Source organism: Corvus cornix, chromosome 2 (assembly GCF_000738735.6).
Source record: "Corvus cornix cornix isolate S_Up_H32 chromosome 2, ASM73873v5, whole genome shotgun sequence".
Classification (NCBI taxonomy): domain Eukaryota; kingdom Metazoa; phylum Chordata; class Aves; order Passeriformes; family Corvidae; genus Corvus; species Corvus cornix.
In genome coordinates this window covers 112733495-112759603 of record NC_046333.1, presented here as the reverse complement: position 1 = coordinate 112759603, position 26109 = coordinate 112733495, and the positions used below count along the sequence as shown (strand labels likewise).

Sequence of the window (26109 nt, the reverse complement as noted above, 5' to 3'; positions counted from 1 at the left end):
CATTGCTATCTTGAGACTAAGAACTGCTGAGTTTAGAAGATAAACTTAATCTTGTGTTGTCTACACTCAGATTGAACACTAAGGTAAGGTTTCCAAAATCATAGACTATAATAATAAAAATTATTAAACCTTCCTCTCTCTCCTAAAAAGGATCACCTACACTTGTATATGTTCTTAAATCTTACTGAAGAAAGCAAAAACATGGTAACATGATAAATTGCTGTCTGTGCTTGATCTACAGAAAAATAAACAATACAAGCAAGCAATAAGACTTTCTGTCCCACTAAAGAATTGCAGTGAATTAATGTGATATTCTTTGTAGGACAATTGATGATGAACTTACTGGCTGTTCCATGTGCCTGCCACTGTAATTTAGTATTCATTAACAACTATTTAGATTAGAGAGCAGTTGAACACAAGTACAGTCTATACAGTTGAAAACACTTCTCAACTCTTATATAAAACCTTATCACAGAGTTGGTCAGCTTGAATTTTAAGGGAATGATTGCCTTCCACTCCATAGGGCAGCATAGTTCTGGTTGCCTGCTGTGACAGTATCTAACACACAAGAATATGTTTCCTCTCTTCTTTCTAGTCCTCTAAAATAGAATTTGCATTCATTAACAGTAACATTGATTATATACAAAGACACACTTTGTGTAATATGGAATAATAGACCAAAAAAATCCTCTTACCTTTATACTTAATCCAAATCCTCCTACAGTCTGTCTTCTAATTGTTACTGTTCTTTCCTGGAAAAAATAAATCAAGTTTTGCTGGATTTAATGTCTTCTGCCAGAAAACTATATTCGTACTTCAATAAGTTTTTTCTGTGTTTCCATCCTACATTGATTTTTGTTGCTTTAATGAAGTTCTGAGTTCCTGAACTGAAAATCCCATGAAACCTACACTGCAGAGGAAAAAGACAAAATCTGGAAGAAAAGAAGAGATCCTGCCTCAAAAAAAACCCCAAAAAATAATTTGTTCAATTCACACCATCCTAGCCAGTACTGCAATGAGCTAAGAACAGAACTGTAGAGTTGGACAATTATGGCACAGCACACACATGTCAGAGGTTAAGGCCTTGACTAGTCCTAAATTGGTCCCACATGCAGGTTGATCACTACATGCTGAAGAACATACACTGCACTCCTGTAGTGCATTTTCCAATTTAGTGTCATCTGAAAGGTAAACAACTTGTGCATGCCAAGACCACTCACTGATGTGAACCAAAGCATAACAAGTGCACACATCGCATAAATCCATTTCAAAGCACACTAATGATCCAAATTAGGAAAACAAAAACAGAAACAAAACCCACCAAAAGCTAAATACAAAAACAGCCACTGTTGATCTCAAAGCTATGGTTTAAAAATTGCAACCCATAGCCTATAACTATTAAAAGCAGGCCATCTTTTTCCTTTTATTGCTTGTCCTAAAATTTGTGCTGTAAAAACTGTAGGCTACTATCTGTCTCAAATAAAAAAAATTATAAAAAATACTGTTTTTTTCTTTGTCTGTCTGTTGACTTTATACCCAAAGATCATTTAGAATTAGTACATTTAGGCAGTGGTAAAATAAATTACTAGCAGATATACCATATATCCAGATTCAAATATATCAATTTTATGGATTTCTGAATGTCCTCTACATGTGGTCTAGATTTTATACTCATTTAATTACATATATATCTATTTCATGGCATAAGTCTGCATGTATGTTTTAACTACATGTTACATTTAACTGTATTTATTTCAGCACAATCAGCATAGATTGCCAGCGTCAGTCCGATTTCAATAGATCATCAGGAATGTAGCAGTGACAGAGAAGACAGAATATATACAGATGTATTTTTTTACTTCCTTACTTCCTTTACATAAAGGAAAATAAAGGAACTACCACATCAAAGTTTTGGAAAAATGTTATTGCTGAATTTTGGTGGAAATCAAGTCACCTTGTTTCCTTTTTTGTGTTTGTGACAAATATGAACTGTGTAACTGTGGAAAGAGTGAACGTGAACTCATCCAATGTTTTGGACTGAAAGACAAAATGGATTGCCTAAAATGAGACTTACCATTTATTCATTTAGGCTTGCAAAATGTAAAATGCTTGCAAAATGTAAAACGCTTGCATATATTTATTCTAAGAAAAAGGTACATATTTTGCTGTTAAATAGCCAAATATTTCAATTTTTATTTCTAACCTAAACTTCTAAAAAGGAACTTTCAAAATGCAGTTTCCATAGACTGGGTTCAGGCCACAAACTGCACTTAGAAAACCTTTTGTCTGCCGCAGTTTCAGATGCAGGTAATACTGCTGACAATATATTCAGGATAAACCAATATAAGCCACATTCTGATGTGCGGTCTAAGCTGAGTTTACAGAAATGAACACAAAACACTCAGCTGTGGCTCCACTGGGAGCTGTATTTTTCCTGTTAACTTCATCTCATTTCCACCTCCAGCTTGTGTTGAACATGGAGTTAAAAGCAGAAACTTGACTTGTACACTCTAGCCAATATATTCTGGTATTTTTTGTTATACATGCCCAAATCAAATAGGACACACTTGTGCTAAGATGGCATTGAAAAATAGCAACCTTTCACTAAACTGACTTGAACTGGCTAGTGCTACATCAATAATGAATGGAATAAAGAACAACACACTTAAGGATTAAATCTCAAACAAAGTAATATTCTCAGTGAAGAACATGCAACTTCATTAAAATTTGTTGTTCATGATATGTCAGTAGTCACTGTAAATACTGGCATCTGAATATATTCTAATCTGAAGCTATGTTTTTAAAAAAACTAATAGAAAAAATGATCCTGTGGAATATTTCTGTCCTTGTTGTCTTTTTTAGCCCAACACACACAAAAGTACCCATTAAAAAGAGTCAATAAAATATACTCTTTGGTTTTCACTCAAGCAAAGGCAGACTCAAGCTAGTCGTGAAAACACCTGATATAGAGGCAGGATGTCAAATTTAACTTGGAGAATATTAATCCCTCCCTTTTGACTTTCAAAGTAACTTGAATAAGTATTTTGATGGTGGATACAAACTTTGAAATGTTTTGCCAGAAAATTCCTTTGTCCAAGTAAGTTTTATTTTGTGATTTGGACTTGCTTTATTTTATGTAACCCTCAAAAACCCCAAACCAAGCTTAATTTTCAGTGCCATTTTACACCCAGGTGAATGGAATATACTTTGTCTGAAAAGCACTATATTGTAACGTAAAATATTTTTATTATAATGATTAATGCATGAAAGAAGTTTAACCAGCAAACTGAAGCAAATTATTTTGTTCTGATGTCTTTAATTACCATTTCAAATGAACAATAACAATAATAAAATGCTTTTCTCTGGCCTAATAGCTTTAAGTTCTTAAAATGATTTCTGATTATTCATTTATAAAACACAGCAAAAGCTCTGGAAGACAACAAATTCTGTAAGTGAGGAAGTGCTCTAAGTATCCTGATTGACTATTTGTGTTGTTCAGGTTAAAAATACTGATGTTCCATTGATTTTCTATCAATATTTTTATGCTTTCCCCTGTTTTTGCACCACATGATGTTCTGTGACTGAATTTGCAGTGGTTTTGCAAATTCCAAAAGTAACTTCATCTCCAAGTTTACAAAATAAAACTTGGTTCAGATGAAAAGATACATAGTTCACTATCAAGACTACACAAAGTGTTCTGTGAGCTTGTAATTCCATTTTCACATTTGTTATCTACATTATAGCAAACAGAGGGAAGGTTAGAGCCCCTAAAACCCTTAAAAGCAAGATTCAGAGTAGTGCTCTTGCTGTTTCCTAGAACAGGAGTAGTTATCATTTTATTGAAAAACACAAAGCTGCTGCCATGTCAGCATTTTCCATGCCTCTAACTCAGAAAATTCCTTGTCCACACATATGTTCATTGACTGGAAAGGACAGATAAGAGTTTTGCCAAAAAAAAAAAAAAATTCTTCCTCAGAGCTATGCAGTAAAACAGAAACAATATTTTTGAGGGTTTCATTAAAGAGCTATTAAAATTTCTCCTTAAAATCCATATGATCGTCTGGGGAACACAAATGTCATCATGACTGAGATCAGAAGTGAAGAATGACCATGTGAGTACAGAGCAACAGTAAATAGTGAGGAAAGTAAAACACAGAATCCTGTGTAATCATTAACTATTTATATTTAGTAAAGAGTTAATGTTATTTTTATCTTGGAGCACTGTAAAAATTCAAATATTTCTTACTGACTGTATATGATGTAAAAGGAAGTTTATAATTGCTTCACTGACTTAAAAATAATGATTAGTTAGCAATCCTTTCAAACTACTTATCCTGTATAATATAAAGCAGTCATCTGATGTGATCTAATAATCTAATAATGTGTCTCTATGAAAGAAATCAACTAAACGTTGAATGGAAGGATGAAGAAACTTCAAAAATCTTCACAAAACTGAACAGCATGTGAAACTTAAATATACCATTTCTCAGCCTTTTTCCCAATGTGTGGTTATTCATCTGGTGAGTCTGGATATTCATCTTATAAGAGTAAAGGTATGAAGAATTAGTTTGTCTAGGTACAGACAGAAAACAAGACCTCTCTTTTCAGAGGATAGAACAGAGAACAAGGTATTATACATATGGAAGAACATGATAAAAAGCTGAAAGGTTTTCAGCACAAAATAGTAGGTGGGAAAAAAGGAACAGACATGGAGAGGAATCTACAATAGCACAGTGACATGGAAAAATGTAGGGGGAAATAAAGGAGGAAAATGTTAGAACATAAATTTTAAAATGCAATAGTATAAAGATAATATCAATACACTGGCAGCAATTTCAGAGATCAACCTGTTAACATTTGATGCCATAATATATTCAAGGCCATACTCTCATATAGCTTATCAGCTATTAGTAATCCTACTACATTTTGAAATAAGAAAATATAATGAGAATTTTTTTAAATCTAATTTAATTATTGCATACATTTTCAAGTTTTTATATCCCCTTTTTGGTAACTCTTTGCTCTTTCTTAGTGACAGTTCTTTGGATTAATTTACATGTGCAAGCTTTGTACTCATTCTGAGTGTAAAGGACACAGGACACAGGTCAGTCACATTTCCAATTTCAATTAATAGTGTTAACAGGGTTTGCCAGCAGACTTGCTCATCTGCTATCAACTTCCATCACGTGGCATTTGAAGCTTGTCTCATTATTTCAATTCCTCGTGCAACTGGAGAAGGTTGGCAGTAAGGGAGGGCTGCAACATGCCTGGTCAACTGGAAATCCCCCTTCCTCTGCAGATGTGCTGAGACTGAGGATGGCAAGCACAGTGCTGTCGTGTAGGCTATTAACAGTGACTGGAATAAAAAAAAGCAGTCAACCCTTCGGTTGTTCTTACTTCAAAATGTTCCCGGTACTGCAGCCTATGCTTGAAAGCTGAAACATTCACCTAAACATCTACTTATAAAATGTCTACTCATACAATTGATTCATTTCAGAAGTACTGCATTTCTTAATATAGAAATAAAAGAGAAATAAACCTATAAACCCATGGTCAGGATCTGAACTCCTACTAGGTTTCATAACATTCTCTGTAGTTTCCAGCTACTGCCTCACATCACATACTGCCACTGATCAATATTTTGGGTTCTCTGAGTTTTTTCAAAGTTGCAATATTTTTATCTTGTGGAAGAAAAGTCTTCTTCCAATGAGGAAAAGTTATTATTTTCTTTCAAATCTGGCATTATAAATGGCATTTTTAACCTCAGCTGATTGCTATGCTTTTTAATTTTAAGGAGCTGCACAAAAATAAGCTGCCTTAGGCTTTCCCTAAATAATCATATTTACATCTGTCAGATTGTCACTTTAAAGCTGTCCAGATTGGCAGGGGAAAAAAAAAGTTACCCCCATCTGATAGATACTTGACGACTTCTGTGAAAAAATGGATTCACTCCACTGAATAGCTGACAGATCCCAACAAGATAAAAAACCCAAAGATTCTTACTGATAGCTTTGTGAGGGTAACAAGAATGGAAAATGCTTCAAAGGTGACCTATCTGTGCACATATTTGCAATTCTCCCCAAGACAGGGAGTTTCATTTTAGCACTGTTTATAATATTCAACCACACATCAGAATCAAAATTGTAAATAAAGACAATAGAGAAAATAAGTCAAAACTATTATTTTCCATTTTAAGCTTTTAATTTTTTTCTTCTATTTCTATTCATTAAAATTGCTAATGTTAATTGAACTTGTTTTACCAACACTAAAATATATGACAAGAAAATTCATAATTTTGAAAAGAGAAGGATCCAATGTAACAGATATAAAATTAACTCTCAGGAAGCCTCAAAAATTTAAATATTCAAGCAAGGAAAATGTAATAACTTCATCTGACTTCCTAGGCATGTCATCATTAAGTGATGTGTTCTGAATTTAAACTTATTCTTAAAAATTAATAAAGCTGTATTATTGAAAAAAAAAAATCAAGAACAGTCTATTGTATAAAGTTTCTAACTTGAAAGACTTTTTTATAAAAAACTAAAAAAAATTAGAAAATCTCTAACAGCTAATTTTTTTTGATACTTTATGGGCTTTGTATATATTTATGAATCTTTCAGCAGTTGATTTCACAATAGCATAAGGACAACTTTAAAAGTGAGCTATCACATGTTCTTATTCTTACAGAAAAATGACTCTGTGGTTAACAATATCAGAAAACAGATCTGGCTACAGTGCAACAATTTAAGACAATGTTACTTTCTGGCCTTGGAAAAGGTGTTTATTGATAGTTTTTTCTTTATTGAAAAGCCAGTTATGGTTCATAGGCCACATTTAGATACAATTGTATCAACCTCAGATAAATGCGTGGACAAATGCCATGCTACTGCAAGAGCTGTTGCTCTATCAATTCACAAAACCATGCATTCATTTTTTATTAGTATTGAATTATGACTGATCTTCACACAAATTTCCCCCAAAGATCCTTAATTAAAAAATCAAACCACTAAAAGAAATTATTAATGTTTAATTAATTAATGCATTTACTACACAGCAGCATAGAAATAAATTGCTTGAAAGAAATGTGACTCATCCGTATGTTATCATGAGGTGAGTTAGCAGTATTTTGTAGAATATATGACCCTTTAAAAGAGCATTTAAGACAATTTTGTAAAAATGCAAACTATCCTGGTAGCTAAAAATTTGCTAGCTGCTCGCAGCTTATTTTCATTCTTTTAGAAAAAATAGTAGCTGATTCAAATAATCCATCCTGTCAGATGGTACATTGTCATAGCCTTAATTTATGGATCTCACATGCATACAGACTCTATGTATAAAAAAAATTCTGAGTACAATTAGTAAACAAAATTTATTAAAGAAAAGAAGAAAAAATCCATAGCTTCCTAGACAGATAAACTACTTATCTTGCTAAAGCACAATAATCCTTTTCCTTGAATTTCAGATGTTCATGAAAGGTGATAGAAATTGTGAGGATTAACTCAAAAATAAAAATATTGATTCTGGAATGGCAAATATTAAAACTTTTCCTAGGAATAAATCTTCTTCAGATGAGACATGCCATACGTTAGGCTGTCTCCTCTCCCATCACAATTTTTACCAAGTTCAGCATTAGGCTATCCTGGTTAGTCCAGGCTATTGACATGTATGTCTGAAAAGACTGGGAGTTGCCTCACTGCACATTGTTTTATGGAACACCATACAGCAAACTTTTGTGAGCATAATTTCAAGTAATAAAAGAAATAGGCTTAAAATCATATATTAAGATATTCTGCAATCCTTCCATCAGTAGTGACAAGGTTCCTACGTGGTTTAATTCAGCTCTTTTCATGGCATTTCCTAACTGCCCTGGGAGAAAAAGGTGTACCTGACCTTGGTCTTATCTTCCTACCCAAGCTACTTCAACTGGGGCATACACTTCCCATAATATAAAGCCTCTCTACAGGCAAGGATATAATCTGGATTTTTAGTAACAACACTGCCTTCTACACTTTGAGTTTCACAAAATGTTCTCCTCCCAGTTTTGGTCATTTGCATTGGAGCTCAAATCTACACTGGATATCTGCTAGCAGCATAATGCTGAACCTGCTATATTTCTTCCTCTTGGAAAGCAAGTCTTTCTTATTGTACACACAATAATCTCTTTAATACTTATTGATGCAACTGTACTCCATGATCATTTGAATGATGGTTGATACTGTATGGAATTGTCGTAGGTACAATTGCTGCAGGACCCTCACTAATGCTATCATTTTTTTTCAGCCCACTAAAGAAACAGATGCTTTCTTTTTTTAGTGTATAACACTGTTTATTTTTCTTATTATCTTTCATGCACTATATTTTCTTGCTTCAAACTGTATACAATGAAAGAAGAAACAAGGTTTCTTTGCACCTCTTTAGTTTTGGAAACTAGAACTGTTTAACACCAAAAGGAAGTGTTCCAAATTAAGAACTAGGTCCTTATCCCATACACTCACATTAAACAGCACTTCATTCCTAAGGAGCCATTGACTTTATTTAGATTATTCCGCAGGATGCAGATCTGGATGCTGCTGGAACGTTAAGTGCCTGTTTAAAGTCTGTCCGACACAGAGGAGCATGCAAATTGATTCAGACTCAACAAACAGAAGAGATACTGTTCTGAACCAGAAACACAGTAATAGCCTTTCGTTCCATACCAGAGCAGCAGTGATAAAGCAAAACCTTATAATGAAATTATTTGAAGATTATTTATTTAAACAGATTAAAAATTACTTTTTCTGTTGCTACTTGTCTGTAAAATTTAACAATACTATTGTTCCTCAGTTAAAAGTTTTATTTTTTTGCTTTATGAGTTTATTCTCTGAGGCATTCAGTGTCAGTTGCTAATGAAAACCCTTGCATTGTAGAATTCAGGTAAAAAAAAGATAAATGCAGTCAGTTATCTAGAATGACAGAAAGAACAAAACAAAATCAACCAAACAAAACATAACACTAGAAAAACAAACAAAAAAAATTAAGCCTAATAAATCAGGAATAAAAATGAGAAAAAATAGAAAAAAAACCAGAACAAAACCTGTAGGACTTGTTTGATTATAGGATACAATCAAAGCACATGATTTCAGATTATTCAAATTACATGTGACAAAAGGACAGCTAAATGTCTGTGAAATGTCAATCATCCTTAGTTGGAATGAACCTAGTGCTGCAAAACCTAGTCTTAATCCCAAAGGAAATCAGGGTAAAGTGCTCAAAAGTCACTAGTCTAACAATGAAACTTCCAGGAAAAAGCATCAACACACTAATATCAATCAGTTAATGAGTTATGCATTGAATATGCAAATAATATAGGGGAGTTTAACTGGGGAAGCAAATAAGCCATTATTTTCTACAGAGCCTTTGCAAAACTGAGGAGAGAAAAACTGTAAGACAAAGCCTTACTGTGAAAAGGGAAAAAATATAAATATGCATTTCATGAAGACATTTAAATAATAAGTTCAGCAGGACTTTACAGATATTACAGCAGAATAATGAAAGTCACATTTCTGAGTGATAAAATCTTTTACTAAATAATGCCAGAACGGTGTTGGTGGAATAGTGGTGCCACAGTGTATGATGCTAATTGAAGAACTACAGCTTGAGCTTGAACTCATAACTTATTTCTATCCTGGCTGCTGGATGTCCTGTCTCTTGAGGAACAGTGGGGTCTGCTAGTAAAAGTAGCATCTATATTCCATATAAAGGACACAGACCCGTATTAGTAAACTGCACTTGTTCAGCATGAAACAGTCAGAAGATAATGTCAGATTTGTCATTCAAATAAACCTAGACTCTATAGAGACTGTAGGCAGTGTGCTCCTCTTGTTTCAGAGAAAAGCTCCAAAGAATTCACCTTGAGATAATCATAATCATGAGATGGATAATTTCAAACATTTTTTCATTAATCTTTCACACTTTTTGCCCTGCTAACATTGTACCAATTTATTTTTTGTTTGGTCTTTGTATCTTTTTATTGTACTTGTATTTAGAGATGCAAATATGTGGCAACAGCAGCAATTTAATATTAAAAAAGACTTAATAGCATTCACAAAAAATTTGCATAAACAGATATCACACTACTATGCCTCACAAGATTTAACACAAAATTCTATGATAATTTTATTTAGCTCAAAGGGAGACCAGAATATTTATGATAGTTACACATAAATCTTAAAAATCTCTACAAAATATAATTACAGTATCTATAAAAATGTCTGTAGAAATGAATACTAAATGTTTTCTATTATTTTTGTACATATCTAATAATATTAAATAAAAACTTTGCATTACAATAGTTCTGAACCTTACAATATTATTCTATATAAAATTTTACAGATCTCCCAAATAATTGTAGCTTCTCAGGCAAAAAATTCAATATGATGCTTAAATAAGGAATCTGACATGTCATGTAAAAACAGTAATAGATAAACCCACCTCTGTTAAAATGATATGCTGTTAACACTAGTGACCCTCACAGCATTCCTGTAGTGCGTGCTACTGATGCCATGATAATTTTTTGCCTTTTCTTTTATATCCCTTCTATATACCTTTTATAGCTTTTGTATTCTTAGTGGTTTTTAGCCTACATTCTTAGACTTATTTGTGAAGCTAGGAGACTTAATGTCTTAGAAGTTTTGTAGTTGGGGATCAAAATGCCCCAGACCCCAAGGTCCTCTCCAGAACACATTTTGTAAACTGAGATAGAACCATCCAGGGGAAGGTTCCTTGGGGAGGGGGGGCTCACTCGAGCCTCTCACTGGGGAATTTTGATAGATATGCTAATTAGTAAGACCTGTAATGTTATACCTGGATCTATCGTGGGTGGGCATTATGGTGTGCATTTTGGCACATTCCACCTGGACGTGGTGCACCTAAGGATCCTTAAAATAAATACCGAGGTAAAACCTCTTTTTCCCTTCTAACCATGTTTGATTTTTGATTTTAAGACCAGGAAAAGGCATCCCTACCATAGGAAGGAAGCCAAGAAACAGAGGATAAAAGATAACTCCTCCACCAACAAATCCCTGCCATAAGTATCTTATCAACTCCACAGACAATACTCAGATACACAAGTACATTGAGATATCTGTACTCCCTGCAAAAACCACTGCTTGTGTCATTCCTCAATGGCTCCAGTACCCAAGGGTGAATGAAGAGAAACAGTACTGCAGTCGTGCATATAACTTATTACCTTATTGCTGCTTCTTAAATTATTATTGCTAATGTTTACTCACAAAAGAAACATATTAAATACACTTTAGTGTTAACCTGTCCATGGGAGTAAATGCATACATATGTGTGTATGCACCCACACAGCACTTTTTCTTTGTAAAGAACATCTTAAAGAGGAAATAAAAACTACTTACACCAGAATAGAAAGGCTCACCAGACACACAGATCACATCCTGCTCCTGGATCATCAAAATATCTTTGGCTAAGTGCAGTCGCACTTTGAAAGGCTCCTGGTTACCATCCTGCAGCAAACAAACCCCTGTCTTTGTCTTCAAAGGAAGGAATAAAGAAAAAAAACAGGGTTTTTCAGTTAGCACCTAGCATTGTTAGCAGTGGTATTTTGAATCAGAAAGGTACAGTCACCATAAAAATTTTAACAAATACCCAAAACTATTTTCAGTGATCACTGTATTTACTGTGTTTAGACTATGAGAGAACAAATGTTACAGTAGTAAATAGTAAAGGCAGATTTTGCAATCAGGTGCTATTTCACCCATGATGATTTTGTGAAACTCCTTTCAAATTGCTTCAAATCAGCTGTGCTCTTACTTTCCACCTTTTCATTAAATGATAACACCCCACTTGGATGTGAAATAAAAGCTGATCCTCCACATATTACACCATTTTTGACACAGAAACACATGCAATGACACCTCCAAACTAGCCAGATGTGAGTACCAGCAGCTACAAGAACCCAGTCATAACTTTTTTATGTTCCTTTTCAAATGAGGATGCTGAGCTAAGAATAAGAGAAAATAAATCAAAGACTACAACTCCCTGTAGTAACTTAGTTCTTGCTCCATTTCTGTATTTTACATTTATGACTAAAGATCAGGAATTCTGTAGGATTCTTCAGTATATAATAAAAGATTTTTCAGCTATTAACAGTGCCTTTGTGGTAGTACCTACTTGTACTATCTTTTGGGGCATTATACATGAGAGGGTGAGCACTGAAAAAGTTGGCACATCAGAATTACCACCAGAATTACAGAAAGTACCATCAGAATTTAATTTTCTCTGAAGGTGATGTTGAAAATAGGATTCTTTGTAACACTTAATCAGTGGACAAAATTCCTATTGGTAGAGCATTTTTTTAATATGAGAAATCTGCTTACAAATAATCTAAAAACTTAGCTTTACAAGTATTTTACTGGTATAAGTATTTACAGTATTTATTTAGATACACAGATATAGATATAGTTATGGATATATACACACATGTATCTCAGAAGAAAACCCACGTATAAAAATATTTAAAACCTTGGACTCATCAGTGACAATAACAAAACTTTCACGGTCTTCGTAGAGGTCAGATTTCAATCCACCATCTGTAAAAAGTTGGCTTAAGAGGAGATCAAGGAAAGAAAAGTATTTCTCTGAACTTTAAGTGCCAAGGTTGACCTGGCTGAATCTGAGGGCTCTTTCTCAGACAAGAGTCTAAAAGAGGATTTGGAAGATCTTCCCACAATGTGCTCTTACATCCATAGCATGGAGAGAACAAACACAAATATGGAACTGACAGTAGGCCACTGGCAAAAGAGAAGTTTAAATCTCTCTCAGGAGGCTTTAAAAGAGGTGGAAAGGTCGAGGACAATCTTTAAATAGCTCTATATAATGTTCTCCACTGACAAACTGTTCTGTCACTTCTGCTCCATAATCAGCACTCAAACTTTGGAAATTGTTTTTCCTCGAATGCCAGGAACAAATGTGTATAACTCAGCCATGACTTTGAAATTGGCTCTGACATTGCTTTTATTATTTTTAAACTAGGTAAGAAGAAGAGAAAAATGAAGAGCTCCATGCACTGAACTCACACTGAGGTCAGTCGAACCTCTGGTCAACAGTCACCCTGCACCATTTTTCTGATATTAAGGTGTATTTTTTGGGGTTTTTTTTAATGGGATGAGAGAGAAACTGATGGACGTGCACAGACAAACGGATCACGGAAGGAGTCAGGTTTTCAAGTCCCACTGAAAAATTCCCTCTCATATACACAAAATGTTACAATATTAAAATGAAGAGTGGTTATGTCCTTGGAACTTCTTTACACACTAAGATTCCTCCTCTCTCCTTGGAGTTGTGAAGTAAGCAGTAAGTGGCAATGAAAGTTGAACAATGTGGATTTTAAATAACTATGGTCAAATAAAGGGGCTAACACTTACAAAATGCCTTTCCCCTACAGCAAAGTTTGCAACATGCCTTTCCTCCTCCCTGGATAACTGGCAATAGAACAAATTCTGCCTCTCATACACTGGGTATAGTAACTCTGCCTTACTTGATTGCACATTTCTGATTTGGTTAATAACCTTATAAAATCTCCAGAGTCTTTCTGCAAAAGGTGAGGGGCTACTTCATAGGAATTAGAGGCAACCACAGCAGGCACAATTAGACATTAGAATAAAATTAAAATTCAAGTCAGTTTCTAAATGCATGTGAGCTGAGCTTATTCAGGCTGAACAAGCAAATCAAGCTTGGGAGCAGCAAAATATTTTGGACCTTGGAAAGAGTGATCACACACACTCAGGGACCTTATTTACATCAGACATTCTAAAATGTAATGAACCACTTTCTTGCTGTTGGGTTTTATGAAAGCTAGTTTACAATACAGTTCAAAATTAAATCTTCAATTATACTACCTCCTTCCCTCTCCTACCTGAGAGCAGCATTAACAACCATTTAAAGGAGAAGAATGTAGTTGAGTTTCATTAGGTAACTTCAAAAGAAGACCTTGAGAACAAAGACTGGAATTTAATTGTTCCATTTTTGTCTGTTGAAACCTCTTTCTTGCTGCTCTCACCCACCCCTTTCAAAGTATTCCATAAAATGAGTCAAATAAAGATATGAGTTCATGTTCCAGAGCTGGAAATTAGGGAAGACAACCTGTATATATACTTTCATGTAAATTGTCACGCACATCAACATTTTTTATTCACGTGGCCCCAGCAAAATTATTCTGATCAGCTGTCTAGCCTATAGCCCTGCCCTCTCTTACGTTTGAAGAGCCTTTATGGCGTGCATGTATGTGTGTATGTGTGTGTGAGGTGTGGGAATGCAGAGCTAAGACTGATGTTAGCTTTTGTTCCTGATACCAATTTTTAAGAGAGTCCATGTGAGGCTGTGCTAAAATTTTTCCCTTCAAGCCTTCTGCATGTCATTGGCAGAGGGCTGAGCCCTACTCCTGTCTTACAGCAAAAAGACACGTGCAGCACATTGGCTGAGCTGCTGGGCCACGTGCAAGGCCATGCAAGGCATCCCCTTGTGCTCAAATGTGTTGCACTGCAGTGCAACACCTCACAGCAGATGTGCAGAGAGAAGCAGAGTCCGGCTGGTAACAGTTTGTTAGGCCAATACACCTTGACTGAGCCCAAATTGCCAAGAACATCATCTTACTTATAGAGCTGGGCTCCTGTTGCAAAGATGGGAAGAAAACTGAGTGTTTGAAGTTGTACATTTTTATGAAGCGGAGGAGGTGTGTTTAAGGAATGCATATGGAAGCATTGTAAAGAGGTGAAAAGGAAAGAGTTTCCATATGGGAGAAGAACCTGTGGCTTCAAGCAAAAGCAATGATGAAAGAAGGTAGTGGTACCTAAGTAACAGATGCAGTGAATGTTGCATCTGCACAAGGCTGCCTCTGTCATTTCATTCAACACTGTTTTAAGCTGAGTTAGATCAGAACACTGATGTGGCAAGAGCTGATGTCCTTGGAACTGCTTACAGTTCCTGAACTAATATAATTACAAGAGGGGCTGAAAACTGATCTCCCTTTGCTTTGCCACACCAGTCTGTGGTGAACCTTCTGCTTCAGGTCACTATCAGAGAACAGCACAGGTTGGCAGAGCCCTTAAAGCAGACTGCTTCTCCCAAGAATATGGTCACACTCTGATCATTATTAGCAACAAGGCAGTGAAAAAAGGCCACTTAAAAATTATACCCTGACTTACAGCACATTATCTATGCAGGCTGTGTAAGAGATCTGGCCTAAAGATTCCTTTCCTAAAAGGAATTTAGAAGTGCTTACATACCAAACCCAACATTTCACATTTGTTAAATGGCCATCACAAATATTTAAGAATTAATTTCAGAGGAAATACACATAAAAACTACAGTTCATACATTTATGCTAGCAGCAGAGTATATACAAAACACATACCAAAATAAATACTGGAGGAGAAACATCATTTAAGTTACCTGTTCATTTAAATATCAATTTCCTGCAGAATTTCCAACAGAAATATTTTTTTAATTTATCTGGCCTAAAAAAGGTTGCTGGCAGATTTTCTGCTGAAGAATTTTTGTTTTTTTTTCATTTTATGTCTTTGGTTTTTCTTGTCATTTATGACAAGGAAAAAGAAATTCTAAAACATTTCCCTTGTTTTGTTCTGGAAGAGACTTTTTCAGTATTTCAGGCAATTTTAAATACTTGTCATTAATTTTCAAGACATGGCTATATCTTTTCCTTTATGCTACTTTATCTGTCTTTGGCCCTACAGTAATAAACCAATTTGCTTAGCTTCGCTTCTCCTAGTTTCATATCAGCAGGAAGACTTCAACAGATATCCCAGAATAGTTTAGTCCACGAACAAGTGGAAGAAAAGAAAAGGAAAAAAAAAATCTCAGCACATTTTCTATGCAAGGTGACCTGGATTTTTAGTTTCTACTTTGACTGTTAGTCCTAAAATAAAGTAAGCCTCTGCAATTTTGTTTTAAGCCCTGAAATTTATTTCCACTATCAAGAACATGATAGCAGTAAGGGGTATGGGTTGCAAAACTGCCTTAAATGTGTACCTAGCTCCTTCAGATTAATATCTACCCTTTTGGATGCTTATTTGAACTGAGGCTGACCTCTGAGTATTTGGAGATATGCCTGTCCCTGCTTCATAATCGTAGGTATAATACTAAAAAAGGAAATTGAATCAGAGGTTTAAGGAGGTAATGGCAATGGATTTAAGGAGGTAATAGCAGTGGATTCAAGAGGCAGGAATATGTGTCAGAACCATATAGAGGATGTTTTTTAAACAGTCCAGCTAAACATTCTGTGGAGATATTGCTAGCTTAAGTGAAAAACACTTATACTGTCAAAAAATTGGAATGCAGCCCAGACACACAGGGATGTGTTCAGCTTGTCATTCAGAGCCTCTTCAATCAGATACCAACATTTTCCAATCCAAAAGACAGCAAGTCCATTCCTGCATATGAATTTTACACTCCAGTCTGAAAGAACTGCAGAGAAATTCTGAATTTGGACTTGAACTTATTTTACTTTGATTTGTCAGGTATTTGCCAGGTAAGTATTTGTTGTGGTATTCTTTCTAAGTGATGTTATTGAAAGAATGAAGTCTTATAGAGAAAGTCCTTGTTTCATACATTCTGCAATACCAAATATAAATTAGACATTTGAAATATATATATATATTTATAGGGATATGTATATATATGAGCTTCTTACTAAGCTAAGGTACTATTTTAGAGCAAAAATTTTCTTTTTGTGACACTGTAAGGATGCCACTTTGATGTCTGAATTGCCAATGAGCTTACTGTGACTATGAAGTTGAGCCTAAGAGGTAAGATAACATGAAATTGAAGGCTGTTGTGAGAACATGTATGTTTCTTCAAATTTACTTCACTTATTATATGACATTCTCACATACATTGTAATTTACCAGTCATTTTCCATGTTGTGATATTGAGAATAAATCATGAGCTGAAGCTTCATTTAAGAAAAATCCTAGAAACCCACGGTATTAGAAATCTCAGTATTGCTATTTAATGGGATTTATAAACAAAGGAAAACAGCAGCTTAGTCTGAAGTGTGTAAATCAGAAAATTGCATAAAGGTGACTAGAAACAGACCATAAAAGTATATAACAAGATTTAGGGAAGAAATTCATGAGGAAGTTAAAAATGGCTTAAAATTTAAAACACGTTTTGTTGCAGGCAAAAAACCCCCCCAACTAGATGGATGTTGAAATAGAGGTCCCTACACCTTTGAATAACAGAACCTATCAAATTATAAAGTTTGTGAAGTCTACAAGAATATTTACAGGATTCATAAAGCAGAAGACAAACAGTTTACCAATTCAAATTAATCCTTCAAATGGACAGTACTGTGAAAACACGTGAATAGAGTGCAAGCATGAAAATGAACTGGGAATTTATTAACTTAAATAAGTTTGATGTTATATTGGGGGAGGGGGGGGGCAGGGAAGCCAAGCTATTAGAAGTAAAGAATGACATTTCAAAAGTTAGAAAAGTTAGAAAGCTGCTCATGCAGCTTGTTCATAAAGTACATGGAAAATATGAACTTAAAAAAAAAAGAAATTACAGGGGAAAATGTTCTAATGCATTATCATCATCCCAAGTCTTCAATTTCAACAGAAGGATACTTTCACTGTAGAGGACAGTATTATGTCAGAGACTGAGGTTATCTTCCAAGAGATAGTTTTCAGAATATAGAATAAGGTCAAGTACATACAGGAGAGTGTTTTAAGAACCCAGTGACTCTATGATTTATGCTCTTGTAAAGTTCAGAAAGCTCAGGATAAAGGGTAAAAGAGGAGCTGGATAGTCTTACGGTTTAGAAATTGTTAAATATAAGAACCAACAAAATGGACACATTTGCTGATCAGTGAGGGGAAAGAGCACAGAATACTGAATAATCAAATATGAAACAGTGAAAAACTTCCCAAAGTGGCAAGCAGAGAAGCCAGACACAAAAAAAAAAAAAAATCCTCTCTTCAGATACCAGGTAGTTTCCCTTAAAAAATGTGTGTAAGATCGCCTTCTTTTTGTAGTGCCATTTGAATTGCCTAGCATGGAAGGTATTCTCTTGCAGAATAAAACTACTTCAAGATGCCTTGGCAAGCAGCACAGCCTAAACATAAGATGTTTGGGGGAGAAAATAATCATTAGGATCATAGAAATCACTTTGGGATTGAAAAAAAATGCTACCTGTCTACATATATGTGTTTAACCTCTCATTAAAATAACTGACTGCTCCAACCAGATCTGCAGTAGGAACTTAGGCACGAAGTGCACATGCAGGTACCTACAAGGAGACAAGACCATTTCAGGGTCCAAACATCAAACCAAATCCCTCTAGTAGACACTAGAAGAACTTAGGGATGCATGAAAGCATCAGTATTATGAAAGACCTAAGGTTCCCTCAGAGACCTCCAGTGCACTAGAGCAGCAGTTACTTAGGATGAAAAGTCATTTAAGGAAAAAAAATTGAATATGTCATGCACACCATGAAAAACATCCTTTAGCCCCAGTGCATCTATGTGGAAAATGTTGGTTTTATGCTAATTGGAACTCAGCTCAAACCATTTACTGCCATTAGTAAGGATGGAAGTACCAACAAGAATCTGAGCTGCATTCACCAGTTTGGGAGAACAATCTCAGTTCTTCTGCAGTGTAGTGGCTACAGCACTGGGATATGGAGATGAAAGAAAATGAGAAGGGGAAGAGGAAGACCAAACAGTCGAGATGCTTCACAAAAGCTTTTATCGCCATTATCAAAAACTTCTTGGTAAATATTCTGACATAGAAGACTAGAGATATTTTTCCCACATATGTAGTATGATTGAGAATTTGATACAATAGGGGATGGAGGGGATAGAAGCCTGAAAGTTTTACATGCACTGACTAGAGAACCAATTAAACAAAAATACATGGAGCAAAGCCTACAGCTACTTTATCTTTTGTGTCAATAGTTAAATAAGTAAAATGTCAGCAAAATGTTTGTGGCTTGAAGTGACTAAACTAGTGCCAAAGATGTGCCAAGATGGAATAGAACCACAGGCTAATTAAGGGTGTAGTGCCACAATGGTCTTTTCCTTAGCCACTACCGTCACTTTCCTAAGAAGCTCAAGTACCAGATGAAGTTTTGGTGACAAATCTGGCAAATTTTAAGGTATTAAGAAAATTTTATTAGGAGTAATAGCTGAAAGGTATATATTGGGACTTGAAATACCTGACAGAATGGATTATTACACCTTATACTGACCTCAAGTGAAACATTTCATCAAGTAATTAATTAATTAATACTTGGATGGGTCAGATTCAAAGTCCATGCAACACTCCGCCCAGTTCCAGCAGCCCATTGAAAGTCCATTACCACAAGCTCAAAGGACCACAGGACCACAATGGCAGATGGGAACCCAAATTATGGACTCAGTAAGGGACAACCAGTCTGAGTCCCCTGCCTGGCTGTCCTGGGACAGCTTCAGCTCCAGTGTCTGAGTGTGAAACCCATTATGGTAAGAAAATGCCATAGTACCTCTTGGAGTAAGTGGAGGTCAGTGCCTGGGAGCATGGGACCCACGATGGGATGCAGTTTTGGATTGCACAGGACCTATTATGGGATGTTTAGGGAAGGAACCAAGGGCAGAGGAAGGGATTCAGTGTTTTGTGGGGGGCAAGAGTACATGAAAATAGAGGGTTAAGGGAGAAAAAGAGGGACTGGTCACATGCAGTTTTATAGTCAGAGTGTTTGTCCAGCCATGACCCAAGCCCAACCTATGGACACTGGGATTCAGGAATAGCTGCTGGGCACACTGGGCAAACTGTCTCAGCCCCACTGCTGGAGGCACCCACAATGTAGATACATATACATATACATATACATATACATATACATATACTCTCATGAGTGGACCTCAATCCTGCTCAGCCAGAGAGGGGAACAGGATGAGGGTGTTGGAGCTGTCTGTGAGTGCTCTGTGTGTTGGTATGGGATCTGTGTGGCCCATCACATACATAAATATATATATATATGGATACATGTAGTGTATATGTGTGCTCCACCCCTGTGTGTGTCTTCACCCTCACAGCCGTCTGGACCTGGGCATACAGAGCTGCAGCAGCCTCCTTTCTCCTGGGCTTTCAGATCCAGCTCACTGTATTTTCCCCCAAACAAAAACCAAAGAGGATGATGCATTGCAATGATAGTGTTAAGGTTTTAGTTAAAAATTATGCTCTGTGCAAGCATAAGGTTGCTGGTTATTTATTTAGACACAGGCATTTGATGAAAGTAGGTTGAAAATCTGTATTTTATTAATGTCTTTTTGGGAGGAAAGAGATAGACCATAGTCTTGGAAGTGACACCAGTGATTCTGTGGCAAAAACCCCATTTTACACAAAGCATATAAACTGGGGTTGAATCCACCTCATTTAATTTTATTTAAATCCTAGTTAAAGGATCTTCTTTGCGGTCTCCAGATTATGGAGTTTCTTTAGGGTGGGTGGAATCATCCTCTCCTTCCCTTGTTTACCATGGTAGCTCCAACAAATCAGCTGATTTTTAAAGACCTAAATTTGTAATCAATGGCCCCATTAGAAACTAGATACAGAGTGAAGTTAATCGCCAATAAGTAGTCTATAGAGTTTAAAGAATAACAACATAAAATACTATGAAAATAATATGTATCTTCCTCTTTTCCTGAATAAATGCATTCAAAAAGAGATGTTATTAATAAAACCAAAATCAAAACACCCTGAATAACATGCTTTAACTCTTGGTCAGCCACGAAGCAGTTAAGTTGGACTAGATGATCACTGCAGGCCCCTTCCAACTGAAAATACTCTATCCAAAAAGCCAAACCTCAAAACCAGTAAGAATGCTTTCTTCCATGCAAATAATCTGAGATATACTGCTATAGAATTTATACTGTTTATATCTTCTGAGGTATTAGAGCCTGACACATACCACCCTGGAAAAACATCACAGAATTCTTTCCCAAAGGCAAGCTTCACTTCAATATTAGCTTTTGACCCTACTACTACTTTCAGAATGCTGTCATGATTTAATATTCTTTTAGTCTGCTTATTTTCTCTTCTCCCCTAATTTATTCCAACTGATTCTCAAGTCACAATTGGTTTTAGCTGCAGTTAGTTCTTGCTTTTAGTGCTGTTCCCATCCCTTCATTTCTATTTTTTCACAGGATCATGGTCATACTTAAAGTTCTAGCCAGTTTTCTTGTTTTCAGTCCTAACTTCATAAATGCTGTTTGTGGTTTTCAGTGTACAGGTAATTGCCATGATTTTTAAATTATAATAATGCATTAACATCATTATATAATTTGCTGCAAACGGTTCTCACTGTGTCTCAATTGCTGAAGTTGTTAAAATCACATTAAAACAATTGTTCATAGACAATCATGGAGTAAATAAGATGCCCTTGCTAATGTCTGCAAATACATTTTATTTGCTTTCTTTAAGGCAAATTAGTATGAACACAGAAAGCACTTCCCTTATCTCTAGTGGAGGGAGATTGAAGTACTTTGTATTGATATTATGAAAATAACTCTAGGCAAAAATTACTCTTTTACCTCACTAAATGCTTTTCATTTTGGTCATCCTCACAGCTCCCCTTCCCCCCTACCTTTTTCCCATACTTCTGCATTTCCCCCTTGATTCTGCTGAGAAGCACCAAACAGATTCCTGACTCCATTGATGTTTTTCTTCATGCACAGGCTTTCAGATGTAAACACTTCAAGAAGAGCAAAGCTCACACAAAACATAAGTACCTGCACCTCATTGTGCCTAAAGAGGTAAATGGGAACAGAGGTGAGGTCTAGTGATGAATACACCTGTGCAAATTCTTTCATCTTCTACTACAAAGTCCATCTGCCACCATGAAGTGATCAGCTGAATAACTTACATTTGATTATATCATTCCTAAAATTTCAGGGGAAGGAAAAAAAAAGGGTAAAAAAAAAAGTATCTGGCATATAAAAAGGATTATATATAAAAAGTTCATTGATTTTCATTCTACTATTGTTTGAAAAAAAAATCTGATCCTACCTCTTCACAGGCAGTCCTGAAATCCATGTGCTATGACACAGCAAGTGATATTTGTCTAAAATGGAGAGAAAGATTTCATTAGAATGAAAAAGATATAGCAAAACATAAAAGTTATCTGTCTGAGACGAGCAATTGCACTTTTCTTTGCTAGGTCCAGTTATAGCCATTGCTTAAAAGGAGAAATGATCAAAGTTGCAACAGGATTAGGAAGATGTTAGAAGTTGTTCCTGGTTCTTATAAAGTACACAACCTGGTTTCACTGAATAGAATCAAAAGAATGCTTAGGTTCCCACCACCTCCTCCCTTTCACAGGACAGTCAAACATTTCTTATTGCAAGTGTAAATTTCTTTTTTTGTGTGTTTTTCAATTTTTGTTTCAAAAGTAAGAGTATACTCAAAAGTAACAAAAAAAGAGACAGTTAAGTGTTGGTCTTCAGAACACTCCCTCTCTTTGAAAAGAACATTTTTTTTCTTTTCTCCCCTAATTAAAAACCATCACGCGCCAGTACTTTTTGTCTCACATTTTATTAATGCACCTAATCTCTCTGCAGAAGCCGCTGCCATTTAACAGTGTGCTTACTTTGCAGAAATATTTATGATTTGAAAAACAAATGTTAGAAAAGTCAGGAATATGTGCGAGTGCTGGCAAAATGTCACACCAAATCCTGCAATTATTACTTTGCCTGGCCTTTACCTAAAGTGTATTCATCTTAATGCACACTTATGCATTCATTTATTTATGTCATAAAGCCACTGGAACAGGATGTTAGCAGAGGCTAATAACAGTGTCCTGCTGCTGGGTCTGCAATAAAAACACTCATGCATGAGTCAGTAACATTTTCAGGAAACACAAAACAGTCCTGGGCAAAACAGCAGTTTCATTCAATGGCTGGAAAAAAACCAATCCTGTAACAAAATTCTGTCCATCAAGTATTTTGTTGGTTTTTGTATTAATTATGTGCTTGCAATTATTTGTATAGGTATAGTACTCAAAGTTCCAACACAACATTTGCACCATTAGCCTAAGTTTAAAATAAAATTTAGAATTCCTCACATAGAACAAAAATTTAAGTCCTAATACTTACAATTAAACTTCTTAATAATAATAATATCTCCTCATTAAGTCTCTTGATTTATTTTGCTGCCCTGAATGCAGTTTTATTAAACAGCACACGTATGAGATTAAAGCCCTCTATTTATTGAGCTCTGCCCGGTTCACAGCCTGTGCTCTAGACTAATTTCTAGCAGAGATAGCCTAGGTTGGCTAGGTTACAATTCAGAAATTTAAAAAGGGCCCATCATCATTCCTTCCTTATCAGCTTTACAAGAGCAGTAAGATCCAATAAAGAACTGTGTCTGTAATTCTGCTCTCAAAATGCTCATAAAATCAAGGTCACTATTACAGTTTCAAAGATTTTCTCTCTGGGGGGGTCAGTCATTGTGTTACAGAGTATGCTTCCTCGTAATCTTTATGAACACTTTTTTCAGCTGAGTAAGCTGAAGTGGAAAAGAGACTTTGCTCACCTAGCCAAGTATTCTGAGGACTTCTTAGCCTTCTGGAACTACAAGAGATGTATCTTTGAAACATAAACTGAAGTAATGCACAGTGCTCTCCTTTCTTGGGCCCTGATTATGGCAAGTCACTAATTCCTACTGCAGTCAAAAGTTTATTCACTCGTGTTATGTTCTGCCTTATTAATAAAAGTTCTGCAAAGTTTGGGTAATTTTGGTTCCACAGTCAATGACAATTCCACTTTCACTCTCTTTTAGCTACTCTTGATCTAAACCTTGTCCAACCCTGGTAATTTCCACACCTCAGTATTACTGTTTTGTCTTCTTGTTGGTTTTTATGTATAATGCATTTATTTACTTATTATTAAATACTTGCATTATCACATAGAAAAAAAAAAGAACTTTTAACTGTAAAATATTGTCTAAAATGTAAAGCTGGAGCGACATAATTCTCAACACAAAAATCAAATTCATAGCAGAGAGTTTATGTATTTCTCAGGCAGGCAACATCTCAGTTACTTATCTCTGCAATATAGCTGCCACTGCTTCTGCTCCCCTGTATTTCCTACCGATTCTCATCTGCAGCTGCACAGAGAATGTAAGCCCATTATCAATGTTCTTTTTCTGACTATCAGCAATTTCATAACACTTGATACTTTACAAACAGCTCACAGAAGGTTTGATTACAAAGTGCAGTACCTCATAAATCATCTCAGAAATGTCATTGTTTCCAGCATTTATACCCCAAATAAACACTCTAGATAATTAAATTACAGGAATACATATCATGCATCATGCACAAATGTTGTATCTTATGCTGGTAAAAGCCCCAATGATTACTAATTGTCTCCTCCTGTAATACATGAAAAAAGGCAGAAAATATAAACCTAAGTAATTTCAAAAATAAAACATTTGTAAAATGACAAACTGTGAAACCCACTGCTTACAGATATCTGTGATAAGCTTCTGGCTAATCTCTGCAACCCCATCTCCAAATCACAGCCACTTGCACCTGAGCAACTTTCCAGCTCTCCTAGGAGCTTCCTTCATCCTGAATATTTGATTTTTTTTTTGCCCCTCCCCACCATTAGGTTGCTCTGGGACAAACTGTGCTTCAGAATGTGAGAAAGGAGCTGCCTGTGGCTTTGAATTGAGGAGGTGCAGAGGAAACAGCTTCAGGACAGAGCCTGGTTTGCAGGCACAGAGGGAGGCATGAACAGCATGTATCACTCAAAGAGAAAGGAAAACAGTGTCGCTTTCTCTAAAGGGGCCAGGAACCCCTGCAATCTAAGATATGTAAACAAGCAAGCTTTGCAAAGTTACTTGCTGTCCTTTCAACTTGACTTGCAATCTGCATCTCCTCCAAAACTGAGTCATCAGACCTATTTAGCTCACCTCTGCTGATGGATGTAAAAGGAATAGTGTGTGACAGACAGGTTGGGAAGAGACTTTGACACCCCCTTGGCAGGAAAAGCAGTTATTCAATGCTGAAGAAACATTTACCAAGCAGTATTATTATGCCATTTGTGCTCTAAAGGGAAATCAGTGGCTAAAATGTAACAGCAAAGATGAAGCCTATGGCAGCCCTCAGAGACAAAGCTTCATTTAGGATAATGCACTGAGCACTTGAGCTGTGCTCTGATCTTCTTACAATAAATCAGGTCATATTCCAGTAGTATAATAAATGTAATTTCACAAAGTACTTCCATGACTGAATACTTCAGTATACTTAATGAAATAAGATAGCAAACAAAAAGAAAATTTCTTGTGCACACAACAGCAAGAGACACCTTGTTAAGTGTAGGAAATGCCACAAGCCAAATGAAATACTATTGAAGTAAAAGGAGCAAACACTTCATTCTCAAGGTTACTGGTGCAAAGTAAGAATACAATACTGTATGCACAAATACCAAGTTTATGGAGAAATTATGCATTATCAAATGCAGTTTCATAGCATATGATATCACTGCAGCTTGTATATGTCTTATTTGATGGAGACAAATCACAAGAAATTCCTATTGTCTGAGAAATGTCTGAACTGCTAATGGGGAAAGAGACTAAAACCATACTTCAAAGGCACAAATCCCAGATCAGCAACTACTTATGATAATAGTTCACAACTAATGTTTGCCTTTCCAAGTTCTTCTGCCTCCGTTTTTGCCAACATATTGGCTCTACATTGTGAAAATGAATAAAGAAAATCATATCTGTCCTTATTGTGTATGTTAGGAAATTAAACATACATACCTTTGTAACTCTGCAAGGCCTTTTTTTTTTTAGCAATAATTAAACTTAAACCCCAAACCTTCTCTATAAATAGGGAAAGTAGATATAGAAATTATCTTTACATATAGCATAGCTAGTCCTTTGTGCTTTACAGGAAACAAAAATATTTGTGGAAAAAGAGAAACATTACTTCAAATCTAAATTCCATAAAGGCATTTTCATTCCATCGAGCTTGCCACAAAATGTTTGGTACTGGAAGAGTGGTCAGAGGCATGCAGACACCACAGTAAATCAAAGGAG

General features: G+C 35.7%; 1 protein-coding gene across 2 annotated transcripts in view; it reads right to left on the bottom strand.

Annotated features, from left to right (window-relative positions):
• Positions 1–26109, bottom strand: part of SNTG1 (syntrophin gamma 1) — a 336705-nt gene that overhangs the window by 139863 nt on the left and 170733 nt on the right. For both annotated transcript variants that reach the window (XM_010401190.4, XM_039549083.1), the window contains exons 2-4: positions 22072–22126; positions 11403–11537; positions 696–752 (exon numbers count right to left, since the gene is read on the bottom strand). In XM_010401190.4, coding sequence (XP_010399492.1) covers positions 696–752; positions 11403–11537; positions 22072–22098 — 219 coding nt within the window. In that variant the 5' untranslated portion in view covers positions 22099–22126. The remainder of the gene's footprint in view (positions 1–695; positions 753–11402; positions 11538–22071; positions 22127–26109) is intronic.